The sequence below is a fragment of the Xiphophorus maculatus genome, chromosome 11 (genome assembly GCF_002775205.1).
Source record: "Xiphophorus maculatus strain JP 163 A chromosome 11, X_maculatus-5.0-male, whole genome shotgun sequence".
NCBI lineage: Eukaryota > Metazoa > Chordata > Actinopteri > Cyprinodontiformes > Poeciliidae > Xiphophorus > Xiphophorus maculatus.
This window is the reverse complement of record NC_036453.1, coordinates 24,590,355-24,618,272: the sequence shown is the minus strand read 5'-3', so window position 1 is coordinate 24,618,272 and position 27,918 is coordinate 24,590,355. Positions and strand designations below refer to the sequence as shown.

Genomic DNA, 27,918 nt, shown 5'->3' with positions numbered 1-27,918 from the left:
GTCTCTGTTCTCCATCTCAAAAACAAAGTTTTGCCCTTCCAAACGTTTTCTTCTTGGCTCCAGGTAGGAGCAAAGAAGTTTGTTACCCGCAATGTACGAGACAATCTCACTCTCTGAGAGGTGTTTTCCTGGTCTAATGTGGAAATTCTCTCCCTCTGAGAGGTGTTTTCCTGTTCTAACATGGAAATTCTCTGCTCCAGGGTACTGATTTGAGTGGTGTATTTCTGCTCCATGGCAGTCTTTTCTTTTTCCAGGACCATATTTTTCTGCTTGAAGAAGGTGTTTTCCTCCTCCAAGATGGTATTTACCTGTTTTAAGATGATGTTTTCCTGCTGTAGCGTATTTCTTTCCTTTTCCAGGGCTGTGTTCTTCTGCTCCAGGATGCTTTTTTCTTCTTCCAATACGGTGTTTTGTTGCACCAGTGCAGTGTTTTCCTGCTTCAATGCCGTGTTATCGTTCTTCAGCTCCTCGTTTGCTTTGATGAGTGACTGTCTCTCAATGGACATCATGTTAACTTCTTCCAAGATGCCATTTAGCTAGACTGTGGATGTTTTCCACTGAGAGTGTGAGTTCGTGTTAAAGGGACTAAGGACTAAGCAAACTTTCGAGGCGGCTGGAAAGCCATTCCAAGAAACAGCAAGGATTGTGTCTCCGTAGGGACAGAGGACGCTCCTCTCCGCTGAGTCTTGGCCAAAATTAGCCCTATTTATTTTGAAAATATATATATAATATTTGTGCCTGTAGAGTTTTGTGCAACTAGAGACATTCTCTAAGGAGTCTGTTTTTTTTTTAAGTTTATCCAGGTAGTGATGTTTCTTTCTTTTGTTTTTTTAGCCAGTTTTTTCTGTATCACCTCGTGGTCGGTGAGCCGTTCTGAGAAGATAAGTCTGCCAGTTCAGTTCTGATCACTTTGTAGACAAGCGAGGGCACATGAGGGTTGACGGCAGGGGAGAGGGGAAATAACACCATAAACGGAACAGTTGACTTTTATTTTCTTCCTCTGCTTCTTCTTGCATTTCAAGCCTGTTCCAAGTGTGCTGCTGCACCAGTGTTATCTGTAGGATGATTTTGCGTAGACGCCCTCATTGCATGTTCAGCTTGTCGATGAAATTTGGCCGGGTAACACAAAGGTAGGCCGTCTCTGGGAAGGAGAAGGAAGAAATCGATACAAAGCCAACCTTTCTGCTATCAAGCCTACATATCTTAAGAAAATGCAAGCACTGCTAAATGAGTAATATTTGATATTTTTAATATAAGAATAAAAAGAAACAAAAACTGTTGTATTTTACTTCCTTTGAGAAGAATTTCAATATGCTGTAATATTGCGACTAAATGTCCATGTGAACTTTTTCCCTCTTTTTTTTTTAAGTAAAATTAAAAGAAATATTGAAGCACTCACTTTGTGTCTGAGAAAATTATTAATGTAGATTTTCTGGGTTTTTTGTCACTCTTAATTCTGTAGATTAATAAACTGTTAATATTAGACAAAGATTATCAAAGTAAATACAGAAAAAGAGATCAAAACAGACCTGGTCTTTGATAAAACATTAAATAACTGAGATTAAACACAGATTAGCAATCCAGACCCTGATCACTGCCAGAAAGAAGAAATCACTAAAGAGAGGTCAGTGCAGTAACAAGAGGTCGAACGCGGCCATAAGGGGTCAGAACTCAGTGATTCCCTGTGCCGGTACCAAGTCTGGATAAATGCAGAGTTGGGTCAGAAAGAGTATTCAACATAAAGCCTAAGAGCATAAATCCTCTTATCTCCTTTAATTCATAATCGGAAGCACAATGATACTGGCAACAACCCAAAGTGCCGTCATATTGAACACACAGACTGACAAAGAAAGAGGCATAGCATGTTTCAGAAAATTCCCCAAGTCAGGAAACTTGACACTAGAATATTTCTGATTGTTAAAATTACCGAGTGAACGAACCGCTTGAAAAAAAACCCAACTTTAATATAAATAATCCAACTTGATTACATTCTGTCAATTTATATAACGAGCCTGTAACCAAACAGTGGTTTCTGGGCCTCGGTATCAGGACCCGGGTGCAGAAGTTTCTCTGCTCATGACATTCTGTGACTGGAGATGCAGGAACATCCCCTGCAAGCGCTGTTCAGGTCCCAGCAGAGTCCCTGAAGCCAACGTTCGTCGACGTTCCTCTCTGTACCCCGGTTTCCTCGCAGCGAGTCCACATAGAAAACAAGTTCTTGTCCGTAAAGCCTCTCGTCTCATCGCAAGTAATATTCGATGGCAGCAGAGAACGCAGCAAATCCTCCGCATCCGAGGACTCCGGCTTTGAGACCAGCTGCGCGACGGACAGAAGAAAAGGAGAAATGGTGGAACGACATGAAGCGGAGCCCAATTTTAGGGTGAAGCCAGCAGAAAAGGAGGAGGTTACCTACCGCGAAGGCCTATGGCTCCTCCGGTCACACAGCCACTGTACACCGCGTTCTTCCAGTCAGATTTTCCTCTGTGCTGCAAAGCAAACAGATGCAAAAACACCGATGGATTTACCTTCATGGGGACAGAGACACAACAACTGGAGGACAAAGACTGTGTTTTCCCCTCTAAAGTCATATTCGATAAATTACAATACAAGTTTAGATTGAGGGCCGTTCGTCGGGCTAAAGGTGTGTTTTGAAAATAACTTTTAAGCAGGTATTAAACATGCTTTTCATTAATCTCACATTTCCATATTTTTACAGAATTTTTTTATTGGTCTGGTGTAATATTCTAATTTTAAATGTCATCTTTTCATCACCTGCAAGTGGAAAATCATCATAATTAACAGAAATAAAGGCTTTCAAACATCCATCTGTGTCAGTAGAGTGCTGCATCATTGCAAAGATAAAATATCTTTCTTATATACATTGTTAGTTTTACATTTAAAGATGTATCATCTACATGGATGGTTAATTGATGCGTAGCTGCTTATGGTATATTCAATTAACTTTTCAGAGAAGCGGTAGACTATAAAGATATTTTTCCTTCCAACTACTTATCATTCAAAACGTTTGTAACATGTGATATGTTTATCTTAAAGTGTAAATGAATGAAATAAACTGACAGATCAATAAATATAATGTGTTTCACTTTGTGATAAAGTTTAAACACCATTTTGAGTAATATTCAGATTTAATCAGCAGAGGGCGCTCTAACCCCTTTCCTCGAAGGTTAAAACGGCAAGATCAATATTTAGATATCTTGGTAAAATATAATATGAATTCTTTACAATAATAACAATAATAATAATAATTAATAAATAAATAACACGCACAATCAAAATGACGATACAAAATTTCACAACCGGTGTCACGTCGGACAAAACAGGAAATTATGTCACTCACTGATTCAATGATGCACTCAGTGCAGGAAAACATGGCGCCCACAATAGCAAAGTTCTTGGCGTACGACATGCCCCTCTGGCCCATGTCTTTAAGGACTTCTCGGGCCGTCGGGGTCCTCAGCGGGTCTTTGGGGTCGAAGCCGACATTGGTGTCGATACCAGCTGTGAACACACCAAAAGCTCCTCCGAGGACAAACCCTGTGGAAAGATAAACGCTCCATTATCAGATACAAATAGGACTCGCTACAAGCACTGCCACTGACGGTGAACAACACACTCTCATCAGTGTTAATCAAATTTAAACCTGCCTCACAATTTGTCACGTTACAACCAAAAGCTTTGTTGTTTTGTATTGGCATTTGATCGGACAGGCCAAACCAAAGTAATGAAAAACTGTGAAGGAAGATGATGCACGTTTTGTTTTTTTTGACTGGGTTCTTCTTTGCAAAGCAGCTAAAGCTGTGATAACTCCTCCAGTTACCCCTGAATGAGTTCTGAAAGTTTATTTCCATAAATGGAATAAACCTTTTAGGTTCATGTGATCCATTATTCCTATATCTATTTTTAAACTTCTCAACTTGACCCCTGACCTGTATTCGTCTTCATGATGCTGTTTTGTTTACTAATGCTCCCCAAAGAACATCAGAGGTTTTCACTAACAATTACGTTTTTCTTAGATTAAATGACACACAAATTACAGACTTTATTCACAAAAGTAAGTGACTTCTAAAAGTCGGTTGCTCTGGATTTTATTTTCCTTAATACGAATCTATGCGTCGCTGATTTTCTTCCATTTTAAAGAAACGTGACAACCATAAACCATTTTTCTATTAACACGTGACCTAATTACCCCCAAGTGTGCGGTTGTTTACCTCCTACACAGGCCAGGACCGACTTGAAGGCGCAGCTCTCCATTCCCCTCTCTATCATCTTCTGCTCGTCGCTTTTCAAAGGCACCGGCAGACCCCCCATAACTCCGGGGCTCAGGTCTTTAATGGGCCGCTTCTCCCCTACCAGGTGCTCCAGAACCATACTGTACTGGATCGCTGGACTGCCCATGCTCGGAACCGAGGAAGCTGGACCTGTAGAGTCTGAGGCAGCAACAGCATCTGCAGCCCCCGTGGACGCCGCCATGTTTCTCAATGACACTGCTCTATGTAAGTTTAGCTGTGAGCTGATGGGCTGCAGATTCGCCGAATTATTTTCTAAGCGCAAGTTAAGTTTTGGTGGGTAAAATGTTTGTTTTCCTGTAAAAAACTATCTATCTATTGTCACATGAAGAAAAAGCAACTTAAAACATAATGTCTCTCTCAGTACATATATTTTTAAAGTCGTCACTGTCTCCTAAATTCCCATCAGCACATTCGACACAACCGCCAAGTGTGTGTACTCATTCACAGTCAGCCGATGAATCATCTTGCAAAAGGGGCCGACGAAGCGGTGTGGGAAGAGACTGTCTTTAAAACACATAGCAGAGCATTTTTGATAGCGGCATGATATCAGAGACAATGACAGCAGCATTATATTCACCGCTGACAACAGACTTATGCAGTAATAAGTTAATTTCCCCTTGGGATCAATAAAGTATTTTTGAATTGAACTGAATTGAATACACCACTAGGACCACCTGCTGGTTCACGGACGTGTCCTACTTTTCAGACCTAAAAAGATGTCCGGGGGGAAATTTAAAAATTGTCCGGAATTTTGGTCAACTGCCTCAAACACATTACATAGCTTACAGTGCATTGTAGGGCACTGCGCACGGCGCTGCGTGTCACGTAATCCCTGAGCCGCGTCAGTGCGGGCAGCACTCCGCCCCCCCCCGCTGTAAGGTGTTCCCCCAACACCCCACCCCCGCTGCAGGTTGTCCGGGTTTTCCCAAAGTAAAATATGGTCACCCTAGTTAACACATAGTGTGTTATTTATCAAATTCCCACAGTCACTGAAAAAAGCAACTGTTTAATCGATTTATTTACTTTATCAAACATTTAAAGCGACTGTTTCCCAGCTTTTAATTTCCCTTTGTTGATCAATCTTAGTGAACAAAAGTTGATGTCATCTCAACTTTTGTTCTTGACCCAAAACCATCCTTGTTGTATTTATTTGAGTCACATGACCTAAGTTGTCTTCCTTTAGAGGTTTTGCCCTCTTGCATGCTGCCCTAAGGTCCCGGAGACCAATGGGACTTGCTACGAAGCCCTGGAGGTCAGCCCGGGAGACCAACAGGACTCAATACAAAGCCCTGGAGGTCAGCCCGGGAGACCAACAGGACTCAATACAAAGCCCTGGAGGTCAGCCCGGGAGACCAACAGGACTCAATACAAAGCCCTGGAGGTCAGCCCGGGAGACCAACAGGACTCAATACAAAGCCATGGAGGTCAGCCGGGAGACCAACGGGACTTGCTACGAAGCCCTGGAAGTCAGCATGGAGACCACCGATAATCAAACATGAAGCTTGGAGCCCTCATGACACTTCTTAGTTTAGAAGTACCATCTTTCAATCCAGTACCTGAGAGTGCCTGTTTGGTACATTTTCAGAAGCATATTGGAAAAGCCTCTGATCACTCTTCTGAATAAAGTCGGCCGATTCTGTGGCTGGTCTGAAAACACCTGTTCTATTCTGTCCCTCAGCTGTTCCAATTCAAGCTGCATGTTATTGTTTTCCTGCTCCAAGGTGGTGTTCTCCTTCTCCAGAGAGCTCTTCACTTGCTCCATGGTGGCATTTATCAGCTCCAAGGTCTTGTTTTTATGCTCCAAGTAGTTTATTCTCTTCTCCATAGCAGTCTTTTCTTCCTCCAGAGCGATCTTCTCCTTCTCCATAGCAGTCTTTTCTTCCTCCAGGGCAGCGTTTTTCTGCTCCAGGGCAGTGCATTTCACCTCCAGAGCAGTGATATTTAGCATCAGGGAGGTTTTTTCCTGCTCATGTCGCCTTCTTCTTAAATTGAGGGTCTGATGCAGGTGTCTGTTGTCAAGCTCAAAAAAAAAGTTTTGCCCTTCCAAACGCCTTCGTCTTTGCTCCAGGTAGGTATTTACCCGCAATGCATGAGTTAATCTCTCCCTCTGAGATGTGTTTTCCTGGTCTAATGTGGAAATTCTCTCCCTCTGATTGGTGTTTTCCTGTTCTAATGTGGAAATTCTCTGCTCCATGGTGTTGATTTGAGTGGTGTATTTCTGCTCCATGGCAGTCTTTTCTTTTTCCAGGACCGTATTATTCTGCTTGAAGAAGGTGTTTTCCTCCTCCAAGATGGTATTTACCTGTTTTAATGTGATGTTTTCCTGATGTAGGGTATTTCTTTCCTTCTCCAGGGCTGTGTTCTTCTGCTCCAGGATGCTTTTTTCCTCTTCCAATACGGTGTTTTGTTGCCCCAGTGCAGTGTTTTCCTGCTTCAATGCCGTGTTATCATTCTTCAGCTCCTCGTTTGCTTTGATAAGTGACTGTCTTTCAATGGACATCATGTTAACTTCTTCCAAGATGCCATTTAGCTTCTCTGTCTCTCTTGCCAAGATCTGCTGTATTTCTTCATTCCCAGAATCAGAAGATGAAGCCTTATTGCGCTGACTCACTTTTGATCCTTTCTGTCTGAATAAATTCAAAATCTGCCCCATGTTTTCCTTTATTTGTTTGTGAGAAATTACTTTTAATCTTGAAAAACTTTCCTTTTCAATCTCTTGTTGGGACACAATCCTTCTTCTTGCTCTCTCTCTCTCTTCTGCAATGCTTATGACTGCAGAATTCAAGTGTGCAGCTTTTTGTGACTAGCTCTTTGTGACATCACTATGCGTGATGTCACAAGTTGATGACACTATCTCAGCAGAGCAACTAGAAAACTGCTGAAGTTTGGGAAGATAAGAACAACTGTGGCGAGCGTCGGTTGAGTTTACCCGGAGAGCGGGAGTTAGCTCAGACCTTTTTTGGTCCAAAGCAGCACAACAAAACTTAATACGCCATTATTAAATGGACCCGGGTCGACCCGGGTCCAGCGGTGCAGTGCAAAAGGGGCTTAGTGTCCTTCTCTAGGCAACCGTGACATCATCATTGGTCCGAAGCGTTCTGGGGGTCCTTACTAGCTCCCGCCAAAATTTAGCTGACCTTAACAAATCTTGTGTTTGAGTTTCGTAATTATTTTTACACTAAATGTTTATATGTGTGTGATAGGCGTTACTGTCGGACATACAGAAATACGGAGCAAATCGCGTCCCGTATACGGGAAAAGGATGGCAATCCTACTGTGCTCTTCTCCCATTAAAATTGTAGAAACTATATCAAACACAAGTAAATCCACAGTTTGGTAGGTAACTGGTATTTTGGATGATGTTGTAATGACAATAAATTTCTTAATTAATTCATAAATGAAGTCACCTGAGCAATACAGTAGATGAACAGAATGGGATTGTGGTTATAATTAATGTCAGAGGTGTTCACAGCCCCTCTTTGACGCATACATGGCAGCCATATTAGCTTGTAAGTCCTGAAAAATTACGACTTTACTAAGACTGCCTGAAACGACTCACCGAAATGAGCTAAAATGTGAATGTTTGTGTTCGCTTTATTCGAGACAAATATTATTGTGCTTTCCAAGGCAAACTTGCCTCTCAGAATATGGCGAACCCATTCCTGTGACCAATCACCAAAGAACAACAGCGCTGATAGAAGCAAGATAGTTCAGTCCCACTTCCGTTTGAAGCTAAAAGCGAGCGGAAAGGCTTAATCTAAGCTAATGGCTTTTCACCAAATGACTTTCTTAAATATTTTACCTAATTTACATATGCTACTAGAAATGTTGTATATCTGATCAAAAATATTTTCCACTATCATTTGTATGAAATTATACAAAAACAAATCTTTGTTTTCCCAGTTGTAAACCGGAAATGAGGAGGAACCTTCTCGCCAGTGTTTCCTCTTTGGTTGGACTTTAACCCTAACTGTTCCTGCTCGTCTCTGCAGAGCTAACGGCCCCAGAGCAGAATCACTGTCACTGTGGAAGAAGTTATGGCAGACATCAGCAAAACAGAGAAAGTTCAGCTGCACGCCCCGGTCCTCGAAGAGCTGCGAGGAGGTAGGGACTACTAGAGAAAGAGAGACAAAGTTCCCCCATGCATGTTTATAAAATTGGATTTTTAGTTTGACAGCGCTGCTTCCTGGTTACAGTGTTGCAGGCTGGGCTGGGAGCCAATTTTGCAGAAGTTCAAGTGAGTGTTGTGGATTGTCCAGATCTCACCAAGGAGCCTTTCCTTTTTCCTGTCAAAGGTATTTCATAGATCAAAATTCAGGGGGATGTTTGAATAATGCTGTCCTGGAGTATTTGTTACATTTCTTTGCCTTTTCTGTTCATGTCCTGAAGGTTTGTGTGGTAAACCTCGCATTACTGATGTTGGAGGTGTACCATATCTGATCCCTTTGCCTCAAACACATAAGGTTTTTTTTTTAGTTCTTTTTTTTTGTTGAATGCATAGCTTGCAGATTTTGCATGCTGTCCATTTTAATAAAGACTATTTTTACTGTTTGTCCTTATGTTAGGAATACAATATGAACGTAATATCCAAGGAGCTGGAGCTACCGGGGGCTTTTATCCTTGGAGCAGGAGCCGCCCCTTCCAGAATTACTGGGATGAACGCCGAGGTGAATTATTATATGCAAGAAATTGACTTAAATTTTTTTTTTTTTTATATATTCAATAGTTAATGAAACAAACACTGTGACCTACAGCTCATGCCTCTTGTTCTCACTGAGGCTGAAGGAAGACCAGCAGTCAACGGGAGCTACTTTTCCTCCATCAATCCAGCAGATGGTCAGTGTCTGCAAGAAAAGTACAGTGACAAATTCTCTGACTGCAACTTTGGACTCCTGGGCAATCTATATGCCTGTGAGGGGAAGCCTGGAAAGGTATCAGTGTCAAAGTGTTGCAGGACATTTCAATGTTGTAGGAAATGAGTGAAGGCAGATATTTTAAAATAAATGCAAGATAATGAGTATATTGGGGGTGGGAGGATTAACCCAACTCTGTTATTAACTATATGCACTTTAGCCCCATCAAAAGTGTGCTCTGAAACATTAACTGAAGGTCAAGGAGCTGATGAAGCTGATCGTTCCCCTCTGCCTGCGTGCGTCTCTCCAGGTCATAGAGGTGCGAGCCAAACGGAGGACAGGAAGTAACAGTCTGGTAACAGCACTGAGGAAGACTCTGGCAGCTCAGTATCCAGAAAAGAGCCTGGCTCTGGGAGGCACCTTCATCATCCAGAAAGGGAAGGCTAAAATCCACATTATGGTAAATACTGGATTAGGCTGAGATTCTGATAACTTTGAGTAAAAAAGTATAGTCTGATCTAATTGTTTTTGATTTAAAGCTGATTGCCAAAATGATCGTAGCAACACCAATCTTAAAAGAGTTGGTCCAGATGCGCCTGGGAAGTTGTTGGTATTGGTTCCATTACCCGTTGTGCTACAAATCAGAACTATTCTATTATTTTTATGTGTCCTTCTCTCAGCCAGCTGACCTGCAGTGCACAGCAACAAAGGGATCCTCTTTATGTCCTTAAGAACTAAGTCTTTTTTAGTCTACTAGCCTTTTATAGCCATCAAATGAAGTATTAATTCAGCAAAAAATGTGTAATTATAGGTTTAATTATTATTCTAAACACACTGTTAAACAATTCAGATTCGCTGTAATGCAAACCGCTACAAGAGGTCTTTCCTGCCAACAACCATCAAAATCTACAAGAACACTTTTGAAGAACCTGAATTAATAACATTTAATTTCCCTTTGGGATCAATATAGTATTTTTGAATTTGAATTATAAGGAAAACAACGTGATATCACAGTGTCACAGTAGTGCAGTGTCACTACACTACACTACACTACACTACACTACCTCTATTTAGGCTCGTCGTATTGATCCAACTTTGTCACAACCGCTGAGCAGCCATTTGAGACAAGTTAATCTGAGAGTTCAACTTTGTTTGAGTCACTACTCTGGTGAATACTAACACTGAGCAAGAGTGAGATATTCACAGCATTTACTGGAAAAGTGATATATCTAAGAATCCAAAGAACAGAGAAGAATGCAGTCCATTGAAATGGAAACATTGGACAATGTTATTGAAAGGGAAGTGGACTCACCTAGAGTCAGGCGCAATAAGAAGAGAAAGGTGCCATTCAAAATTTGCTATGAGCAGAATAAAGATTGTCTTGCTGATGATGGTTCACTGGACTCTGAGAAAGAAACCATCGCAACAACTCAGGAGACAGTGGATCAGTCCAAGAGCAAACAGCAAATTGTGATCGCTACGCCACAACTGGTTGCTGATAGAGAATCAATCTCCAAAACACCGGAGATAATAGATGAACAAGGGGAGAAACGGCCACGTAAGAGGAGGAACAAGAATAAGGCATCACTCACAAGTTACTGGGATGAACAAACCCACGTTGATCAGATGAATTATGGTGAAAATACTAGAGACCAAGATTCTTCATTGTTCACAGAAATTGAACTGGATGAGCTAGGAGAGACATGGAGAGCCTTCAGCTTTTGAGCCAGAGTCTTCAGCTGGTGATGAGCTGAAGTGTTAAGTGTTAAAATTGTGTGCACATTTCTTGAATGAGATTAATCTCAGAATTTCTGCCTGCAATGCCCTTAGTACGCCGTCGTACTTTGGCTACTGAGAGACACTCACACTGATTTATTCCTGTGCTTTGGATCATCGATAGCCGAGGGAGTTCTCAGCCTGCCCTCTCAACACAGACGACGAAGTCAACAACTGGCTGAAGCACTTTGAGGTCAGTGCTCCACTCATCTGCCAGTCTGTGCTCGTATCCAGAGACCCTGTGAGTAAAGCAAGCAGCTCAGTAAAGATGCTGAAGAACAGATTGGGGGCGTTTGCAGTCACTTTCTTTTGTCCTGCGTTTCCAGGGCTTGGATTTGCGTGTGGAGCACACCCATGGCTTCAGCCACCACGGAGAAGGTGGCCACTACTATATCGACACCACGCCCGACACCGTGGAGTACCTGGGATACTTCCTCCCTGCAGAGTTCGTCTATCGCATTGACAGACCCAAAGACACACACACCGTTGGTCGAGATTGAAAAGAACCTTCATAAACAGTGATGACAATGGAGGTTTGGTTGAATAAGTACGTCGTACTGATAGTACCCAATTTATATGTCAATCCTAATCATTTCTGTTTTTAAATCAAGTCTGCTGTTGACGAACAATTGTCAAAGGAAGTGATTTGTAGTGTGCTGACATTGTCTCTGTGAAAAAAGTGCTTTGAGGACCTTGATGCTTCCATCGTAATGTGATTTAAAATGTATGAATGATGTCTCATTCAGATTCACCAACATGAGGAGAAAATTCTTTGATCATGGGATATAAGTATTCAAATTTTAGAATATTGTCTAAATGAATAATGCAGTGAATTCTAGACTGTTTATTATTCTGAAAAGAGATGATCTCAGTTTGTATTTTATCATTGCTCAGCTACATTTTCAGTATGTAATGACATAATAAACTCACCTCCCTTTTACAGCTAAGTCTCTGACCTCCTGTCACCCGCCTAACAGAAAAACTTTTCATTTTCCAGTTTGTCATCTCTCCTACTCGGCTAACTGTTAAAGGAATACATCCAGTCCTGCTCATGCACGCATCATACGTGTGTGATGTGATGTGAACATCATACACACGGCTAGTTATTGTGCAGAGTGCGACTATGAGCAGATTGTCCAGAACCACACGATCTCTCGGCATCGCTATGTAAACAGCTTGCTCCGAACGGCTTGTTTCTCTTACCATCTATTCAAAATGATGAAAATGGGAAAGTCAAGAGGACATGACATTTGAGTCAGGCTGATGAGTGTTGATCTTTAAAAGACAAGAAATTGTAGGGAGAAAATAGAAATTCACCATGTTGTCACCACGTGACAACAAGGTCCCGAACAATGTGGCAAGAAATCTACACTTGTCTGGAGTGAGTGAGTAAATATGTATGCATTAGATGTGTATGTGCAATAGAAAAGACAGGACATGTGTGTGTAGGTCTTCAGCAAGAGCTGAAGTCACAATGTCAAATTTGTCAATGTGGACAAGCTCTACGAGCGCAGGACACTGCAAAGAAACTGAAGAGTCAAATGTTGTTTCTATATCTTTTTTTTTTTTTTAAGGTTTTGTTGGCTCTAGTGGCCTTTATTTGAAAGTAGTTTGACAGGAAACAGGGTAATCAGAGAGGGGGAAGACATGCGGCAAACGTCGCCAGGCCGGGAATCGAACCTACGACCACCGCTACAAGGACTAAGGCCTCAACGTGGGTCATGCTTTGCCCCTGCGCCACCACAGCACCCCGTTTCTATATCATTTTTAAGACAAGAAACAAACTCATTTACTGTGCAGACTAAAATGTCTATTTGCAAAATATCCTGGTCCCAACTGCTCTCACTGTGTGCAAAGAGAAAATAATTCTGTTGCTCTTGGCCCAGATGATAGACCTTTCCTTGTTTCTAAGCTGTCTGCAGATCTGCAAGTGACTGCAGCTGGGATTTTAAAGAAATCCCCAACTTCATGAATTGTTGTCACCACGATTCCCTACAAAGAATATTGTAATTTGCCTATTGAGAAATAGAGAAATAGTTCCTCAATTGATGCAAACGGTGCCTCATTAAATGTGACTCAGACGTGCAGAAAATATTTCCTGTTATTTTGGATCTCACGGTGTGTAGCTTTACATGACTGCAGAAAGAAACACCATTCAGTGTTAGCTGTAGGGATCCATTCAGAACTACAGTATTATATTTGATTTAGATGAGCCGTTCCCTTGTTGAAGTTTTCACATTCTGAGTTATAAATCAATTCCTCTGCAAATTCAAACTGCTCCATTTTAGCCTTTTTGTAAATCTTACATTTGCAATTTCCACTTTTATTTGATTTACTTGTACGTTAACATTTTTTATATATGGAAGTGAACACTTGGCATCATTGTAAATAATCTCCATGGTAAAACATGACTGCGATAGCCGTGGGATGTTTTCCAGCTGGTACAAGGAAGCTTGTCAGAGGTGATGGGAAGATGGGTAGTGTGAAAGAAATGTTAGAAGCTAAAAATAACAAACATAATGCAACCATATACCTGATAGAATGTCCTAGTCAAAGCCAAGACCTCCTGTAAAATCCAAAATAACGAGGAAAAAAACTCTAATTTGTAAAGCTGGTGGAGCTAAAATATGTATTTGTTGAAAAAAAAAATCAAAATATACTGATAAATATATATTGTTTATTTACATTTGAAACTTCTAACGTTAATACACTGCTGGCAAACAGCACCATCTTCCGACCAGAGCGGGCAAGTACTTCATTTCCCACAATGCTGCTCCCAGAAGCAGCCCGGAAGTTAGTCGTTTATTGACAATATGGCCACCGAGCTCGGCTTGGATTTGGGGATAATTTTGATTTGACAGCGCAGACCGGAGGAGATTCCGAAATAAAACCGACTTCCGCCTCAGGAGTGTACGGAGCCGATGCGTTTGAATGAAGGGATTCGTGGCACGTCCCTGGGACGGTGATAGTGAGCAGAGGAAGCGTCCAGAGTGCGACACCCGTCATGTCGTTTTTTAAGAGGAAAGGTGAGGAAGAAGCTCAAACTGCTGATCTGCAGCGTTAGCCGCGGCTATCGGGGAAGAGTCCCGCCGAGGACGGAGAAGCCCAGGGCAACATGACAAGAGATGCGAATAAAAACAGCGGGGTTTAAAACGGACAGGGACCCCGGGGTGGTGGTGGTGTTGGTGGTGGTGGTGTTTTCCTGCCGCCGCTAACCTGCTGCAGTGGCGCGGTTAGCTTAGCGGTGGCCTCTTGGAGCTAACCAAACCTGTTGTTGGTCTGGTTGGCACCAAAGCCGCCTCGTGCTGTCAGCTCGAAACTACTCGCGAGCTGCATCGCTGTGTGGAGCCTCCTTCTGCATCACTTCTAGCTCGGACAGCTGTCGGTATCTGCACGGTGGTCAGATGTGGAAATGTATGTAGCATGCTAACTTTAGTTTCATTCAGTCTCACTGAGCTGAGTGCGCACAGACTTGTCACCTGTCATAAAGTAATAAGGCGTGACTGCAGGTGTTGCACTCTTTGGAGCACTTTGTAGTAAATACTGTTTTGTTTATAACGAGAGGAGCCTGACATGTCTTCTATGCAATACACTCTTGAACAACACCAGGGTTTAGAAATGGCTGACCACTTTTCAAAATTTAATCTGTCTGACGTTAGCAGTTGCATAATATCAAATATTTCTACAATACAGGTAAACATCTCCCGGATTTCCTTCAGTAACTGAATGTGTTACAGAGTATCTCTGTTAGATCACTGTAGTTTCAGCTCGTTGTTGCTAACTAACTATGCAGTCTTTCTCAGCACGCCATCAAATTGCAGTGATTGCATGTTTCTTTAGAAAACCAGCCCAGTTAGTACATCTTTTTTTGGCTTTTCCCCCTTCTTATTGGTTGCATCAGAGTTGCTGACGCTGTTCGTTTGCAAAAAAAAAAGGAGGAAGTGTTGAAAAGACAGTGGATGCTCTTAGCAGTGATGGTTATCAGGACTGACAGGAAGCCAGTGGCTCCGCTTGTTGGGAGGTCCAAGTGGGCATACAAGTTTTTTTTGTTTGAAATAAAAGGAAGTTATTTTTTATTTATTTATTTTTATTTAAGTCATTTCAAACATTTTACATCCGGGGTGTCCAAGTCCAGTCCCCAAGGGCTGGTCTGTGGGATGTTGTCTATACTGTATTCCAATATTGCTTATAGATCCTGACTCAGCTACAATTTACAGCAAACTCATGTCCTGCTCCAGCTGATAATGGGAAGCAATTTCCGAAGCTTTAGACCCAGGGATCTGGAGCTCCAGTCCTCCAGTGCAACTGTTCTGCAACTGTTGGATGCATCTCTGCTCCAACACACCCGAATCAAAAGGCTGAAACTTCCTTTTCATGTCAGCATGTTTTGCAAAGATGTGGTCATTAACCATTTGTGCATTTGCAGAAATGGTTAATGGTGGCACTCGAGGAGTGCCAGACCCATTTTATAGGCTATAGTGGGGTGAACCGATTGATGGGCTCAAATATTTTTAATTTTGGGCGATCGGCCGATACCTACACGCGAAACCGATCTTATCCATCGATCCCATCTGCTTCCGCAAAGGTCTGAAAATTGGCCACCGATCCCATTGCTCAGCTCATAGAATGAATTGCTAAGTAGTAGGTAGGCCTGTCACAATAACAAATTTTGCTGGACGATAAATTGTCCACAGAAGTTATTGCGTTAAACAATAATATTGTTGTTTGAGACTGTTTTCCAGTAATATAATGGTAATGGCATAATAATAACACAAGAACTCATTCTCTGTGATTAATAAACTTTTAAAGTCTAATGAATGAATGAATACACTGGAACCGGAAGGCATTTTAAATATCCTAAATAAATAAATAAAACAACAGAGATACATAAAAATTAATAATAAAGGCTCTATTAATAAAACTGTCATTTTAAAAAAGGGCTAGTTGAAACCAAAGCAACAAACTGAAGACTTTTGTCATCCAGTTTTTGGTGGAAAGCGAGAAAGAAAGAGGAAAAATAAATCATTCAAATGGAAATGATTGAGTTTGTTTAAATTTATCATGTGATTAATTGATTTATTGCTTATTGTGACAGGCCTATTAGTAAGATAATATATCTCCCTGTTGTTCCAGTTATTCATGTGCGGACAAAGCTTAAGGAAATTGGTGTTCTGCTTCAAAAACGTAACTCCTTAAAACGTCATAAAATGATTGACTAGGGATTCGGCTGCCTTCTGTTCACTCATTCCTCATGCACACAGACGTCAGGTAATTTTACATTCAGACGTCTTCAACAGCCAATGCAGTATCTCTTTCTTTTTTAGTGTCAATATATAGAAACCCAGATTTTTTTAGATCCACACAAAATAATCTGGATGGAGGGTTAAACAAGTTGGGAGCAAGGGAATAGGCCTGGATTGTCTGAAGAATGCCATGGAAATTTAATTAAGAGTCACTGTTAACTAGAGATGGGAGACTTAAAAACACAGACAGGAATTAGTTTAGTCAGGGATTCTCACGCTGATCATTCAAAAACACCTGGTTCTATATAAGGTTTGAATTAAGGCTTGGTTTGATGAATATTTTAGTTCTTTAGAGCTGAAAGGCCTTTAGGAGTAAATGCTGCATAAGTTCCCATGTCGTACATGATACATTTTCTTTGGCAGTATCCAGCATATCAGATTCCCGTCCGTGTCATCAAGTAACTAGATATTGTTTTCCTGCATTGCTAATGCCGTCGCGGCAGCCCCCGTCTCCCTTCACCGTGCATCTCCATTCTGTCCAGCTGCTCTCACCTTGTATCATGATCCCGAGTGTTTACACCTTCAGTTACACGTCGCCTTTTTTATCCTTTTCTCTACAGCCAAAAGCAAGGAACCCGAGAGAGTAACGGATGCTAAAGTTAACAAAGGTGAGTTCGTCTTTACCTCCGGCGTTGTAAAGTATCACAGAAGAGGGTTTAAATTGGAAAGTGTGTCGTGAGAAGCTTGTGGAGGTGAATAATATTAGTCGTTTCAGCCCTATTCAGGAGGATAATAGATCAGTTTGCATCCGAAGATATTCATGTTAGAATGGACCAGAAGTGAGAAAACCTTGTATCCACTTTAGCTCGGTGCTACTCTGTGTTGGTCTGTCACATGAAATCTGCAGAAGTTACATTGAAGCTTGTGTTTGTGAGATAACAACATGTGAAAAAGTTCAAGGGGAATGAACGCTTTTACAAAACAACTGAATTGTTTGTTTGCTTTGGAAGGGGTTTTAAAAAGTGAGTCTTTGAGTTTTTATGCAAGCATGGAAGACAACCTTGGAGTTTTACAGATGTGATTTAAGAGAGTCTTTAAGTTTTTATAGGGTTAGGTTTGCTCTAGTTATTCTAAACAGAGTTAATGTATCATTAGGATCCAAGCTCTTGCTATCAGTGAAACACGAAGCAGTCAGTCAAACACTGCACAGTTTGTCCTCTCAGGCTTCTTTTTATGGCCTGCGCACACTAAGAGCTCTTTCAAAAACACCCACAATCAAAGGCTTTGTCATCCACGTCACACTGACGTCACCTGGTCGGGTCACTTTGCAAACATCGCTGTAATTTTTCAGCTTTATTAAATTTTGTATTTTTTTTGACCCAGTTCCAGTCAACCCTCACTCTCCTTCACACGGACTGAAGAACCACAATGCCGTCCTGGACGCCGCTGGGCCGAGCCACGTGGCCATCAGTGCCATATCAGCCAACATGGACTCCTTCGCCCGGGGCCGCACCGCCATCCTCAAGAAGCAGCCGAGCCACATGGAGGCAGCGCACTTCGGAGACCTCGGTACGCAGCAAACCTTTCTGTGTTTCCGTTACGCTTGAGATGACAGCAGATGGATGAACACGGAGAGGGAGAGACGTGTGGCAGGCAAAGAAAACCAAAGAAAGAAAAGAGAAATGTTTCAATGTAATAAGTCTGTGAATGGCAAAGTTGGTTTTGTTTACAGAGGGGCTTTACGCAGTCCAGAAAACTCTGGCATTTTGTTGAAGTATGTTTAGTGAGTATGGGAATGGGGAGGAAATGCATTGTGGGGAAAATATTATACGTATAACGCATTTTTCTGGTCTGTGGTTTTAAAATCCCATCCGTCCATCCATCCATCCACCCACCCACTGCCATTTAGCCTTACTTTGTTCTTATTCCACATTGCCAACTTTATTTCTAAAGCACTTGAAGATAACCACCACTGAAACTGAAACTAAAAGTCTGAACTTTGAACACCCTCTGAAAAGAATCCAGAAAATGTTTAGGAACGTTGCCTGCAATTTAAACATACGTCTAGCCAAATAACGGCCACTAAAATCTGAAGGAAATTATCTTAAAGATTGCTTCTTTCCCAAGCTAGAATCCAGTTAATCTCCGTGCAGGCAGGCAGTTCTCGGGCAATGTCCTTGCAGATTGCCTGTGTAAGTTTCTCGTCACGACGGCAGCATCTTAAACATCCCGCTGCGTCGCTCAGCTGTCTCCATTCCTCTATAATTCTGCCCGAGGCGCTCGTCCGTTGAAGCACACCCGCTCATTCTGACAACTGTCAGGTAAACTTGGCCCTGACGCACGGTGAAGCAACTTCTCCACCTTTTTTCTTTTTGGGAAAAAAACCCAAACTATAATTAGGTGGCTCTATGTCACCTTCTGGGACAGTTGCAGTAAGCAGCTGTGTGCCTGACGGAAGCGGCAGACGGGAACTGCACTAGCTAGTCTGGGTGACTCAAAGGTGGAGGAACCTGTGCTGCAGCCTGGCGCACTCTGTTGTCACTAGATTGTGTTTGTAACAAAGGGAAGAAAGGATGTGAGGAAAGGTGGAGGTGACTGCTTTGGTTATTTCATTCTTAGGTTGCAGCCGGTGATAAGAGTTCAGACTTGAGAGACGGGATTCTAAACAACAACTTTCTTTGCCTTATTGTTGTGATTAAAACATTGTTTTACAGAATTAGCATGTTAGATGCTATATCGTGAAGAGCTTTTTGTTTTATAGAGGTAGGAATTGGAAGCAGAAGAATATTTAGAATGAAAAAAGTTGACGAGTTCAAATTTTTCAGAAGCAGCAGACATGAGGGACGATCCTCCAAGATGACTTTGATTTAAGATTCAAGGCAGCACAGATGGTGGGGGGAGGGTAGCATTAGGTAATATGATTTAGTCAAAGTCATTCTGTCTCCTTTTCAGATGAATAGTAAAATTTTATTTTATTTTACTTTTTGGGGGATTTTCTATATTTGGAGTCCCATGTGACTAGACCCTCCTAAAACTGACTTTGTGTGATTTCTATCTTGCAGATTCTTGACGGTGTTGAGAGAAGATTTTTTTTATTTTATTTTTGGTATGAAATTGCAAAGTATAAGGCCCACCTGTGAACTCCTCCCTCTGAATATTCAACTTAAAAAACTGGTGTGAATTCCCAGGCCTCAGAGGCTGGGGTCAATAACGCGGCGTGACATGGAAATGTAGACGCACCAATCAGAGTTTTGTCGATATCTTGAAGACGATGCGAATTTTAGTGGATTCAGACTTCCCTTTAAGAGCTTTTAATGGAACAATATATTAAAAGGAGCATTCAAAATTATTACTTCTAGTAATCCCACCTTCATAGATCATTCAGGATTTATTACGGGAACATAGGAGACACAGGGAGGTTAGCATGGTTAGCATGGCTCACAGTATCCAGGTGTTGGTTAAGGTCAGGACTTTACTTGGGGTCACCAATCAACTTACTTCAAAAATGAGCAGAATAACAAAATAATTCATGGCATTTTTTAATTGAATTGGTAAAGTATATTTTAGGGATGCACTGCTATGAAAATTTGGATCAATATATTGATATCCGATATTAGAATTGCCATTTAGGCAGATGACATGTTTACTGATAATGTATATATTATTTATTTATATTTCACTCCCTTTCAACATCTTGGAAAAAAAGACCATGCTGATGACTTCACCACTTCTTCTTCTTCTTCTTCGCTTCAATTAAATTACCCACAATCCTTTGCTGCATTGCTGTCACTGTCACATGACCAACATCCTCCAGAATGTTTGACTGTTGTGTCAGTAGATAATGACGCTTCATCACAACAGTCAAGCTTTCATGAAACTCCTTCATGTTCATAGCAGGTGTTATGTCAGTCTTAAGCACACCCCTTCAAATAAAGTGTTACTGAATATTCTTTTGGAAGTATTTTCAATCAATATTGATCATGTGTCTTTCTCAATATATATATTTTTAAAGGTTTTGTTGGCTCTAGTGGCTTTTATTTGAAAGTAGTTCGACAGGAAAGAGGGTAATGAGAAAGGGGGAAGACAGGCGACAAATGTTGCCAGGCCGGGAATCGAACCTGCGACCACCGGCACGAGGATTAAGGCCTCGATATGTGGGTTGTGCTTTGTCCCTGCGCCACCACAGCACCCCCTTTCCCAATATATTTTGTTGTTTTATTTATTATTCCTAGTACAATGTTAGAAGATAAAAAAAAGGCACTTTGCTGTACTCGGTTTCAACTTCCATTGTTTTTATCCTCGCAGCTTGAATGAATCAAAGGCACCTTGACATGTCATAGACAATACAGCATTCTTTTAGAAAGCTTCTTAAGACTTTCTTGACTCTGTTGTTAAAGACCTCACTGATACTGAGCAGGACGGCATTTTTAGCGATATTTCTAAACTAAGTGAACTTGTTCGTTCCAGGGCATTCCAGCGTGAATTATCTGCCCCCGGAGACGCGCTCTCGGATGTCCAAGACAGTGGACCAGGTCCTCAGAGACAATGTGGCAATGCCCCACTTCCTGCACTGCATGGAGCACCGGGGCGCCGACCACCTCGTTCGGTTCTGGCTCGAGGCCGAGAGCTTCCGCTCGGCCAGCTGGTCGCGAGTCCGAGCGCAAAACCTCAACTCCGTCAAACACAGCTCGCTGGCCGAGCCGGTCCCCGTCTCTCCAGACGGGCCAGAGCTCGATCAGAACGCGTTCAATGACCTTGCCCTCCACAACAGCCGTGGGAACCTGTCGCCGCTCTCCACCCGGTGGGACTCGTTGAGTGGGGAAGGCAAGCCGTCTCGGGCAGAGACCCCCAGCACACAGCCGCCTTCCAGGACAGGGACTCCCTCTAAGGGCCATCCCAACAATACTCTGCGAGACTTCTCAGACACACTCATGAAAAGTGAGTCACTTAAAAAATAACTGTTTTCACTGGTAGTTGTTCAATTGATTAGTCTGTTTGTGGAAGTGGCTGATTTCTAGGCGATTAATTGATTAATTGGATAAAGAAGTCGGCACATTCAGCAGATTTTTATACAATATTAGAAATACATTAAAAGATGCAATAAATACTTCAAATCTCTTTTTAAAGAAGAAAATCTTTTCAATAATTCTGAACCGGATGAAGCTAAATCTATTCCACTTGGACAGTTTTGACTTAATTACCGCTATGATTATGTTGGAAATTTTTTCCAGCAAATTGTCTTTTTTTTGAGTCTGTATAATCCAGTTAATGATCAGTCGATTTCTAAATGAATTGCTGACTATTTCAATAATCAATTAATCATAATTAATTGGATGAATGACAATTATGTGCAATTAATTGAATTAATAAAAATTAACCACGATTAATCACAATTATCCGATTAATTGTGTCAGAACTACCCAGTGAAATAAATGGACGTTTGTGCTTCCAATGTGGCAGATGATGAGCTGTGGGTTTCTGCGTTTGCAGGTATAGAAAAGGATGCTGTTACCATCTTCACCAAATACATTTCTCCAGATGCTGCAAGACCCATCCCCATCACAGAGCAGATCAGAAACGATATAGTCGGTAAGAAGAATAACAGACACGGAGCTTCAGTGGCTCTCGATGAAACCTCTGGTTGAAGCCATAAAAATGTAAAAGAAAAAAATTCCCCTGTTCTCCTTCCACTCAGCTAAGATTTGCGGAGAGGACGGTATGGTGGACCCAAACTGCTTTGTCATTGCGCAGTCGGTTGTCCTCTCCATGCTGGAACAACAGTGAGTTTCTCTCTTCCTCTTCTCCAACACTTTTCACTGTCCGGCTGTTTTTTGTGACATCCTCGGTAACGGATGTCTCCGGCTCCCTTGTGCCCTTTGATTTCCAGGCACTTTACCGAATTCCTGCGGAGCCACCATTTCTGTAAATACCAGATTGAAGTTTTGACGAGTGGCTCCGTGTTCCTGGCTGACATCTTGTTCTGTGAGTCAGCGCTCTTCTATTTCTCAGAGGTGAGTAGGCCCAATTTTCTCTGGCTTTCTCACCTTTTTTTTCCCCCCACAGTCTGTGCCTCCCGTTGACTCCATATTTAGCGGCGGTCCTCAAAAGCACAGAGGCTTTTGAGCAACAACAATAAATCACACACACAGACAAAAACAAGTCAGAAAGACATAAAGAAACAAGGATTTCTGCTCCTGCTGTGTACTAACCTGCTATCAGAGCGATCCTGCAGAGACGCACTGTGTTTTTTGGACTTGTTCATGAGTTCCATGTTCTCTCATTGACAGTACATGGAGAAGGAAGAGGCGATGAATATACTACAGTTCTGGCTGGCTGCGGATAACTTCCAGAACCAGTTGGCTGCTAAAAAAGGCCAGTATGACGGCCAGGAGGCTCAAAACGACGCCATGATCCTCTATGATAAGTACGAATTATTTGTGCTTCTAAAACCCTAAAAAGCTTTGAGTATGTTTTTTCTGACAGAAAAGCACAATGTCATTTATATATACAGTACAGACCAAAGGTTTGGACATACCTGTGTGTCCAAACTTTTGGTCTGTACTCAATACAGAACTGTATATATCTGCAAATATAATGTATTTTATCCCTAATTTTTTTTCACAGTTGCAGCAATCAAATTGTCCTTATTAAACATGCGCTTATGCTAGGTGTTTTTATTTTTTTATTTTGCTTGAATAACGGCTTTAGGTTTAGTGTCTTAAACTGAGCACAGTTCATGCAGTTTAAAAAAAAAAAAAAATTTAAATTTTTCTTTGTCCAGGTATTTCTCACTCCAGGCCACCAATCCTCTGGGCTTCGGCGACTCGGTACGGATGGAGATCGAGTCGAACATTTGCCGGGAGGGAGGGCCGCTCCCCGACTGTTTCACCACTCCTCTCAGACAGGCCTGGACGACCATGGAGAAGGTCAGAGTCTCTGATGAGGACGCGCGCGGGGCGTCAGAAAAAAAAAAGTTAGGCGCATCCAAATTTTCTACTTCTTGCAACAAAGCGCTGTCAGTAAAGGCAGTGTTAGCTTGTACATGACTAATTAATTTAGTAAACTTAAATATTTTTAATTGTACAAGACAGAAGTGTTTAAAGTGCTTCACTGAGCAGAAACTTAAAGTTAAAAACATTTTAGGATAAAGGAAACGATGGAATAAGAGATCATCTAAATTATTCCTGCAAATATTTCAGGGCTAAATGTCTTATAAAGACGTGAGACCGAGCATTTTATTTCGCTGAAGCCATTTTTCTGATGACGAATTATATCTGACATGAACTTAACTTCAACTTTGACTTTTAAGTTGCTGGATGCTTGTAGTTCTAGTTGCTGTGAAATTTAAATGAAACCATAACCGGGGATTAAAAATAAAACGTGTGTGGTACCTGACAGTTTCAGTTTTAAGCTTTTAATTAGAATCTGGTTTGAAATTAGGGGGTATGATTTAATAAGCTTTGTCTTCTTCCTACTCCGTTTTTTTTAACTGGATATGGAAGTTTTGTTTTTATGTTCAATTATTATGATAATTTGTTTTGCAAAGCCCAAAGTGCAGAATAAAGAGAAGACATAAAACAACATTTAAAACGTATAAGCTCAATCATAGACAATAAAAAGAACATTTCAGCTGACACTGGGTCAAACACTATTGAAAACGGGTGTATTTTTTTAAGAAACTTAAAAATAGGGAGAAAAGACGCTTCTCTAATATTTAAATGCAACAAGTTCCAAAGTTTGGCAGCCACAACAGAAAGATTTTGATCTCGTTTCAGTTTTCGATTAGTTTCTACAACCAATTAATTTAACAGATCTTTCCTCTTGAGGTTTTCTTTTTCTTTCTCTCTCTCTCTTTTTTTTTTGAGGTAATTCTGGACCTCTTCTGGGTCAAACTCTGCTTGAAAGTTCTCCACAAAGTTGTGCTGGTAACTTGACAGGATGTGAAAGTGGTGTAAATATTTTTACAAGGCACTGTATTATTTCCTCACTTTAATATCTAAAATAATCAGTTTCTCTGAAGTTCAGTATCGATTTTTCTGAAGGTTTTGTCTTGCGTCACTGACAAATCATGCAGTTCTAACAGAGACGCCTGATCGTCTCCACATGAGGGTTGAAATCTTAGAAAACGGTGAGCTGCAAAGGCTTGTCACTAATGGTGGTCATCCTGTTTTGGAACCGTTCAGGTGTATTTGCCCGGCTTCCTGTCCAGCAACATTTACTACAAATACCTGAGCGACCTCATCAACTCGGTGCGGGGCGACGAGTTCGTGAACGTGAGCGGTCAAGGTCAGGGCGTGCCGGCAGATGGCGACCGCTCCGGCTCGAACGCCGGCGAGAGCTCCCAGGTTCAGGTGAGCTGCGCACGGCTGACATTTTCAGTCGCCCTGCTGGGTCACAATAATGACGACGAGGTCGCGATCGTTCCGCTGGTCTTTGTCACATTCATGAAGATGAATTCCTGTTGTACCCTCGTTGCAGCAGGGAGCCAAGAAAGCAGCCATCAAGATTTTGAAGAACTTCGACGAGGCGATCACCGTCGATGTGGCCAGCCTGGATCCGGAGATGCTCTACCAGCGGCCGTACGCTGGGTGAGTTCACCCATAAAACGAAACTTTCCAACTCTTGTCTCTAAAGTGAACTGTTAATGGTGTTGAGGATTGTTTTCATTATTGATTCAAAGTCATGCCACTGATAGTGATGGTTCTGATGTGATAAAAGATGAAGCATTTCTTTGTTTGTCAAAGCGATACCAAGTATGACTTTACAAGATGTTCAACATACCTGATTTTAATTTTTGCTATTTTTTTGTGTTGGCGTTTTCATAAAATTACTACTTTATTCTGCCAATATTTCAACTTTATTCTGCTATTACTTTGACTCTATTCTTGTACAATGACTTTTAAAAAATAAATAAAATTATGACTTTTATTTTTGTAATTGGAAAAATCTTAGTCCAGCTCTAATATTCTGTTGTAGAGTGGACATGAATTTAAAGTTCGAATAAGCAGAAGCTGTGAAACACGTTTGTGAACAAGATGGCCGCCCTGGGCGTGTTGACATCACTCTAAGCTATTGAAACTCACAGCATGCATTGGTGGAAAAAAAAAATCCTCCTTAAATCTTCAAAAACCAAAAATGAATTAATCGATAAAATCAATTTTATGCCCAGCTCTACTGTTAGGTGTGTGCTTAACGGACACACACACACACACGTCCACACACGAGTGTGTGCGTTCAGGCCTCCTTTCATCCCCTTTGCTCATCATCGGCTCCTGTCTTCTGCGTTCTCAGAAAGATGACTTTCGGTAAGGTGAACGAGTTGGGTCAGTTCATCAGAGAGGCCGAGCCAGAACCCGACGTGAAGAAATCAAAAGGTAAGACCCTCAAACGTCCTTCCTGCCCCCCTCGTTTTTCGTTCAGTGGAGACCTTCTTCTCTGTAGAGATATATATATGTATTAAAACTTTATCTCCCCGCAGCTCAAAGTCCTATGAAATATTTAAGAGATTTTCTGGAGTTGGAAAAAATGAGTTTTCTGCTCTTAAAGTCAAACAAAAGCCTTTAAGTCCAAAAGTAGAGATTCTCAAGGTTTGGCATATGTGTGAAATTAAAATATTTTGACTTTGACTTTGACTTGACTTTTGCCTCACATTGTTGTAGTTTAGATAAAAATAGCAAACCACGTTGAAGTCCGTACCTAATTAACCTTTTGAATATTTGGGGCAGAAATCTGCTGCTGACTTGCGCTCTCTATCCAATAAGATAAAGCTTTGGTGTTTTTTGTTGGGTGTTTTTGCAAAGAAGAAAGAGCAAATGATTCAGTTTTTTGCTGATGAAGGCATTTATAGAAGCTTAGAAATGATGACCAGCCATGAACTGTAAAGTCAAACGTCCCGCTCTTGAAATATTCATGTCATAAAAGCAAGTCTCGTAGGTAATAAACGGCTTTCTTTTCCCTATCAAGGTTCCATGTTTTCTCAAGCAATGAAGAAATGGGTCCAGGGCAACTCAGACGAGGTGAGATAAGAAAAAAAAAAAGCTGTTAAAGTATCATCAATGATTCATATAGCCTTGATAGATGCTCTTCCACATGTTTTGTTTCTATTATTTATTTATCTATTTTTTTGCTTGTGGTATTTATTTTTATAATAATAATTATTTTTTTCTTTATGAAGGCCCAGGAGGAAATGGCGTGGAAGATCGCCAAGATGATTGTCAACGACGTCGTTCACCAGTCGAACCACGACAGCCCCGGCAAATCCACCAAGGTACAGAAGCCGCCGCAGGATTCTCAGTAGAAATGTGTGTGTGTGTGTGTGTGTGTGTGATGGAAACAGATATTCCGCTAAGTGTTTTCTTCTGTCTGTGTGCAGCTATGACCCCACTGAGGAACCAAAGGACAGTAACTCCCTGCAGACTCTATCGGCTGGACTTACGCCGCAGTGAACTGCTTTACCGCCCCTCAAAACAAGAACAAAGAATTTTATCGCCTCCCCATTTACCTTATGCTTGTGTGTGTGTGCGTGTATTTGCGTGTGTGTGTGTGTGTGTGTGTGTGGCTGTTATTACGGGCGAGTGTTAACGCATGGACCGAGACAAAACTTGAAGTACTTCAATCTTCTATCTCCAAAACACTATGAAGATGCACACGAGGGCGCTCGCATTAAGACACTCCTGTAGGAAGACATTCAGCACGTGTCCAGAAGGAAGCAGCAGCATTTTGATACTACGGTTTATTGCTTATCTCGGACCTTTGGAGGATTCTACTAGGACTTCATTAAATTCACTCCCACACAGCACCTTTTTTTTTAAATTTTTTTTTTTATAAGCATTCCTTGTTTTTACGTGAGTTTCTCTCGCCTGGGTCTACCACTTACAGCCAATCAGCAAGTTTTCGAGTCGTAGTCACAGAAGCAGCGTGGAGTTGTTTACTTATTGAAGCTGTTCCGCCCCGGCCCTTTGCGTACTGTAGAGCATCTCGCGATGTGACTGTGAATCAGGCAGGCGAAGAGCGGATCCAGTTCTTGGACTGAACATCTAGGCACCTTTACGGAACGATAGAATAATACTCCAGCTATGTCAGAAAACTCCAAACTCCATGTCCTTAAGGTTCTATACATATATATATATATAAATTCTGGTTTATCCCTTATATGAATATTTGTCTTTTTTTTTTAAATTGTAATCTTAGTTTTTATACATATATAAGCATTGCTGACACAAAACTCAGTAATGAATTGACTGCTAAACTGGAAGGTGTGCTCAGTTAATTTTATTTTATTTTTTATTTCTTTTGAGCCTTACCTAGATGTGGAAAGGAACCAGAAAAAAAACTCTTGGTACTATGTACCACTGTTTCTGACATGTATGTGTACTTGATCTATAATATATTTAAAATGTGTTTGATTCAAAGACAATTACTATAAAACATGTGGGGTTTTTTTCCTTCCCCTGTTTCATTCTTTGAATTGGTTAGTCAGATGTGCTCTTTTTAACAGAATGCTTGGGGTTTAATTTTTTTTTAGCATTTTTAAAGTTTAGATATTTAAAAGCAAAAGTATAACAGTGGTTTATCGTGTCTGACCACATGGGGGCAGTGTTGGCTGCACTGTCATGGGGTAAAGCTGGAGAAAATGCATCATTTTACTTCTCTGGCTTTTTAAATATAGGATCCAGGAAAACCTATGGATTGTAAAAGTAAGTTTGTGTATGTAGCATAATTCATACAAAAGAAAAG

The 27,918-nt window shown here is 41.3% G+C and overlaps 4 protein-coding genes across 6 annotated transcripts; 2 read left to right on the top strand and 2 right to left on the bottom strand.

Annotated features, from left to right (window-relative positions):
* Positions 1 to 669: 669 nt before the first annotated feature.
* LOC111610068 (mitochondrial import inner membrane translocase subunit Tim22-like) lies at positions 670 to 4,508 on the bottom strand. Its single transcript, XM_023342288.1, has 4 exons — positions 4,230 to 4,508; positions 3,359 to 3,555; positions 2,414 to 2,486; positions 670 to 2,316 (listed from the first exon to the last, which is right to left on the bottom strand). The coding sequence occupies exons 1-4, from the start codon at positions 4,489 to 4,491 to the stop codon at positions 2,240 to 2,242; spliced, it is 609 nt and encodes a 202-aa protein (XP_023198056.1). The 5' UTR covers positions 4,492 to 4,508; the 3' UTR covers positions 670 to 2,239.
* Positions 4,429 to 11,886, top strand: c11h11orf54 (chromosome 11 C11orf54 homolog). 2 transcript variants are annotated; one of them, XM_023342287.1, is made up of 9 exons: positions 4,429 to 4,514; positions 8,303 to 8,414; positions 8,507 to 8,605; positions 8,700 to 8,773; positions 8,876 to 8,977; positions 9,065 to 9,241; positions 9,474 to 9,623; positions 11,064 to 11,132; positions 11,266 to 11,886. In XM_023342287.1, the coding sequence occupies exons 2-9, from the start codon at positions 8,348 to 8,350 to the stop codon at positions 11,437 to 11,439; spliced, it is 912 nt and encodes a 303-aa protein (XP_023198055.1). In that variant the 5' UTR covers positions 4,429 to 4,514; positions 8,303 to 8,347; the 3' UTR covers positions 11,440 to 11,886. The 2 variants fall into 2 exon arrangements, with proteins under 2 accessions (XP_023198055.1, XP_023198054.1); XM_023342286.1 differs by having other exon boundaries at positions 11,064 to 11,180.
* LOC111610067 (girdin-like) lies at positions 5,747 to 7,104 on the bottom strand. Its single transcript, XM_023342285.1, has one exon. The coding sequence runs from the start codon at positions 6,961 to 6,963 to the stop codon at positions 5,839 to 5,841; it is 1,125 nt and encodes a 374-aa protein (XP_023198053.1). The 5' UTR covers positions 6,964 to 7,104; the 3' UTR covers positions 5,747 to 5,838.
* Positions 11,887 to 13,733: 1,847 nt separating the features above from the next.
* akap10 (A-kinase anchoring protein 10) lies at positions 13,734 to 27,622 on the top strand. 2 transcript variants are annotated; one of them, XM_023341625.1, is made up of 15 exons: positions 13,734 to 13,965; positions 16,803 to 16,850; positions 17,566 to 17,751; positions 20,650 to 21,120; positions 21,673 to 21,771; positions 21,878 to 21,962; positions 22,070 to 22,193; positions 22,470 to 22,606; positions 22,964 to 23,108; positions 24,366 to 24,533; positions 24,664 to 24,770; positions 25,474 to 25,556; positions 26,146 to 26,198; positions 26,357 to 26,449; positions 26,555 to 27,622. In XM_023341625.1, exons 1-15 carry the CDS (start codon positions 13,944 to 13,946, stop codon positions 26,558 to 26,560), a joined length of 1,827 nt encoding a protein of 608 aa, XP_023197393.1. In that variant the 5' UTR covers positions 13,734 to 13,943; the 3' UTR covers positions 26,561 to 27,622. The 2 variants fall into 2 exon arrangements, with proteins under 2 accessions (XP_023197393.1, XP_023197392.1); XM_023341624.1 differs by having other exon boundaries at positions 24,661 to 24,770.
* Positions 27,623 to 27,918: the final 296 nt, after the last annotated feature.

Coding starts and splice junctions, on each gene's coding strand:
- LOC111610068 (XM_023342288.1), bottom strand. CDS start 4,491: ATGGCGGCGTCCACGGGGGCTGCAGATGCTGTTGCTGCCTCAGACTCT. Junction 2,487..3,358: donor CTGAGTGCATCATTGAATCA/GTGAGTGACATA, acceptor TTTGCTTTGCAG/CACAGAGGAAAATCTGACTG. Junction 2,317..2,413: donor AGGAGCCATAGGCCTTCGCG/GTAGGTAACCTC, acceptor TCCGTCGCGCAG/CTGGTCTCAAAGCCGGAGTC.
- LOC111610067 (XM_023342285.1), bottom strand. CDS start 6,963: ATGGGGCAGATTTTGAATTTATTCAGACAGAAAGGATCAAAAGTGAGT.
- c11h11orf54 (XM_023342286.1), top strand. CDS start 8,348: ATGGCAGACATCAGCAAAACAGAGAAAGTTCAGCTGCACGCCCCGGTC. Junction 9,242..9,473: donor GTGAGGGGAAGCCTGGAAAG/GTATCAGTGTCA, acceptor GCGTCTCTCCAG/GTCATAGAGGTGCGAGCCAA. Junction 11,181..11,265: donor TGCTCGTATCCAGAGACCCT/GTGAGTAAAGCA, acceptor CTGCGTTTCCAG/GGCTTGGATTTGCGTGTGGA.
- akap10 (XM_023341624.1), top strand. CDS start 13,944: ATGTCGTTTTTTAAGAGGAAAG. Junction 13,966..16,802: donor GTCGTTTTTTAAGAGGAAAG/GTGAGGAAGAAG, acceptor TTTTCTCTACAG/CCAAAAGCAAGGAACCCGAG. Junction 23,109..24,365: donor CCTGGACGACCATGGAGAAG/GTCAGAGTCTCT, acceptor GGAACCGTTCAG/GTGTATTTGCCCGGCTTCCT.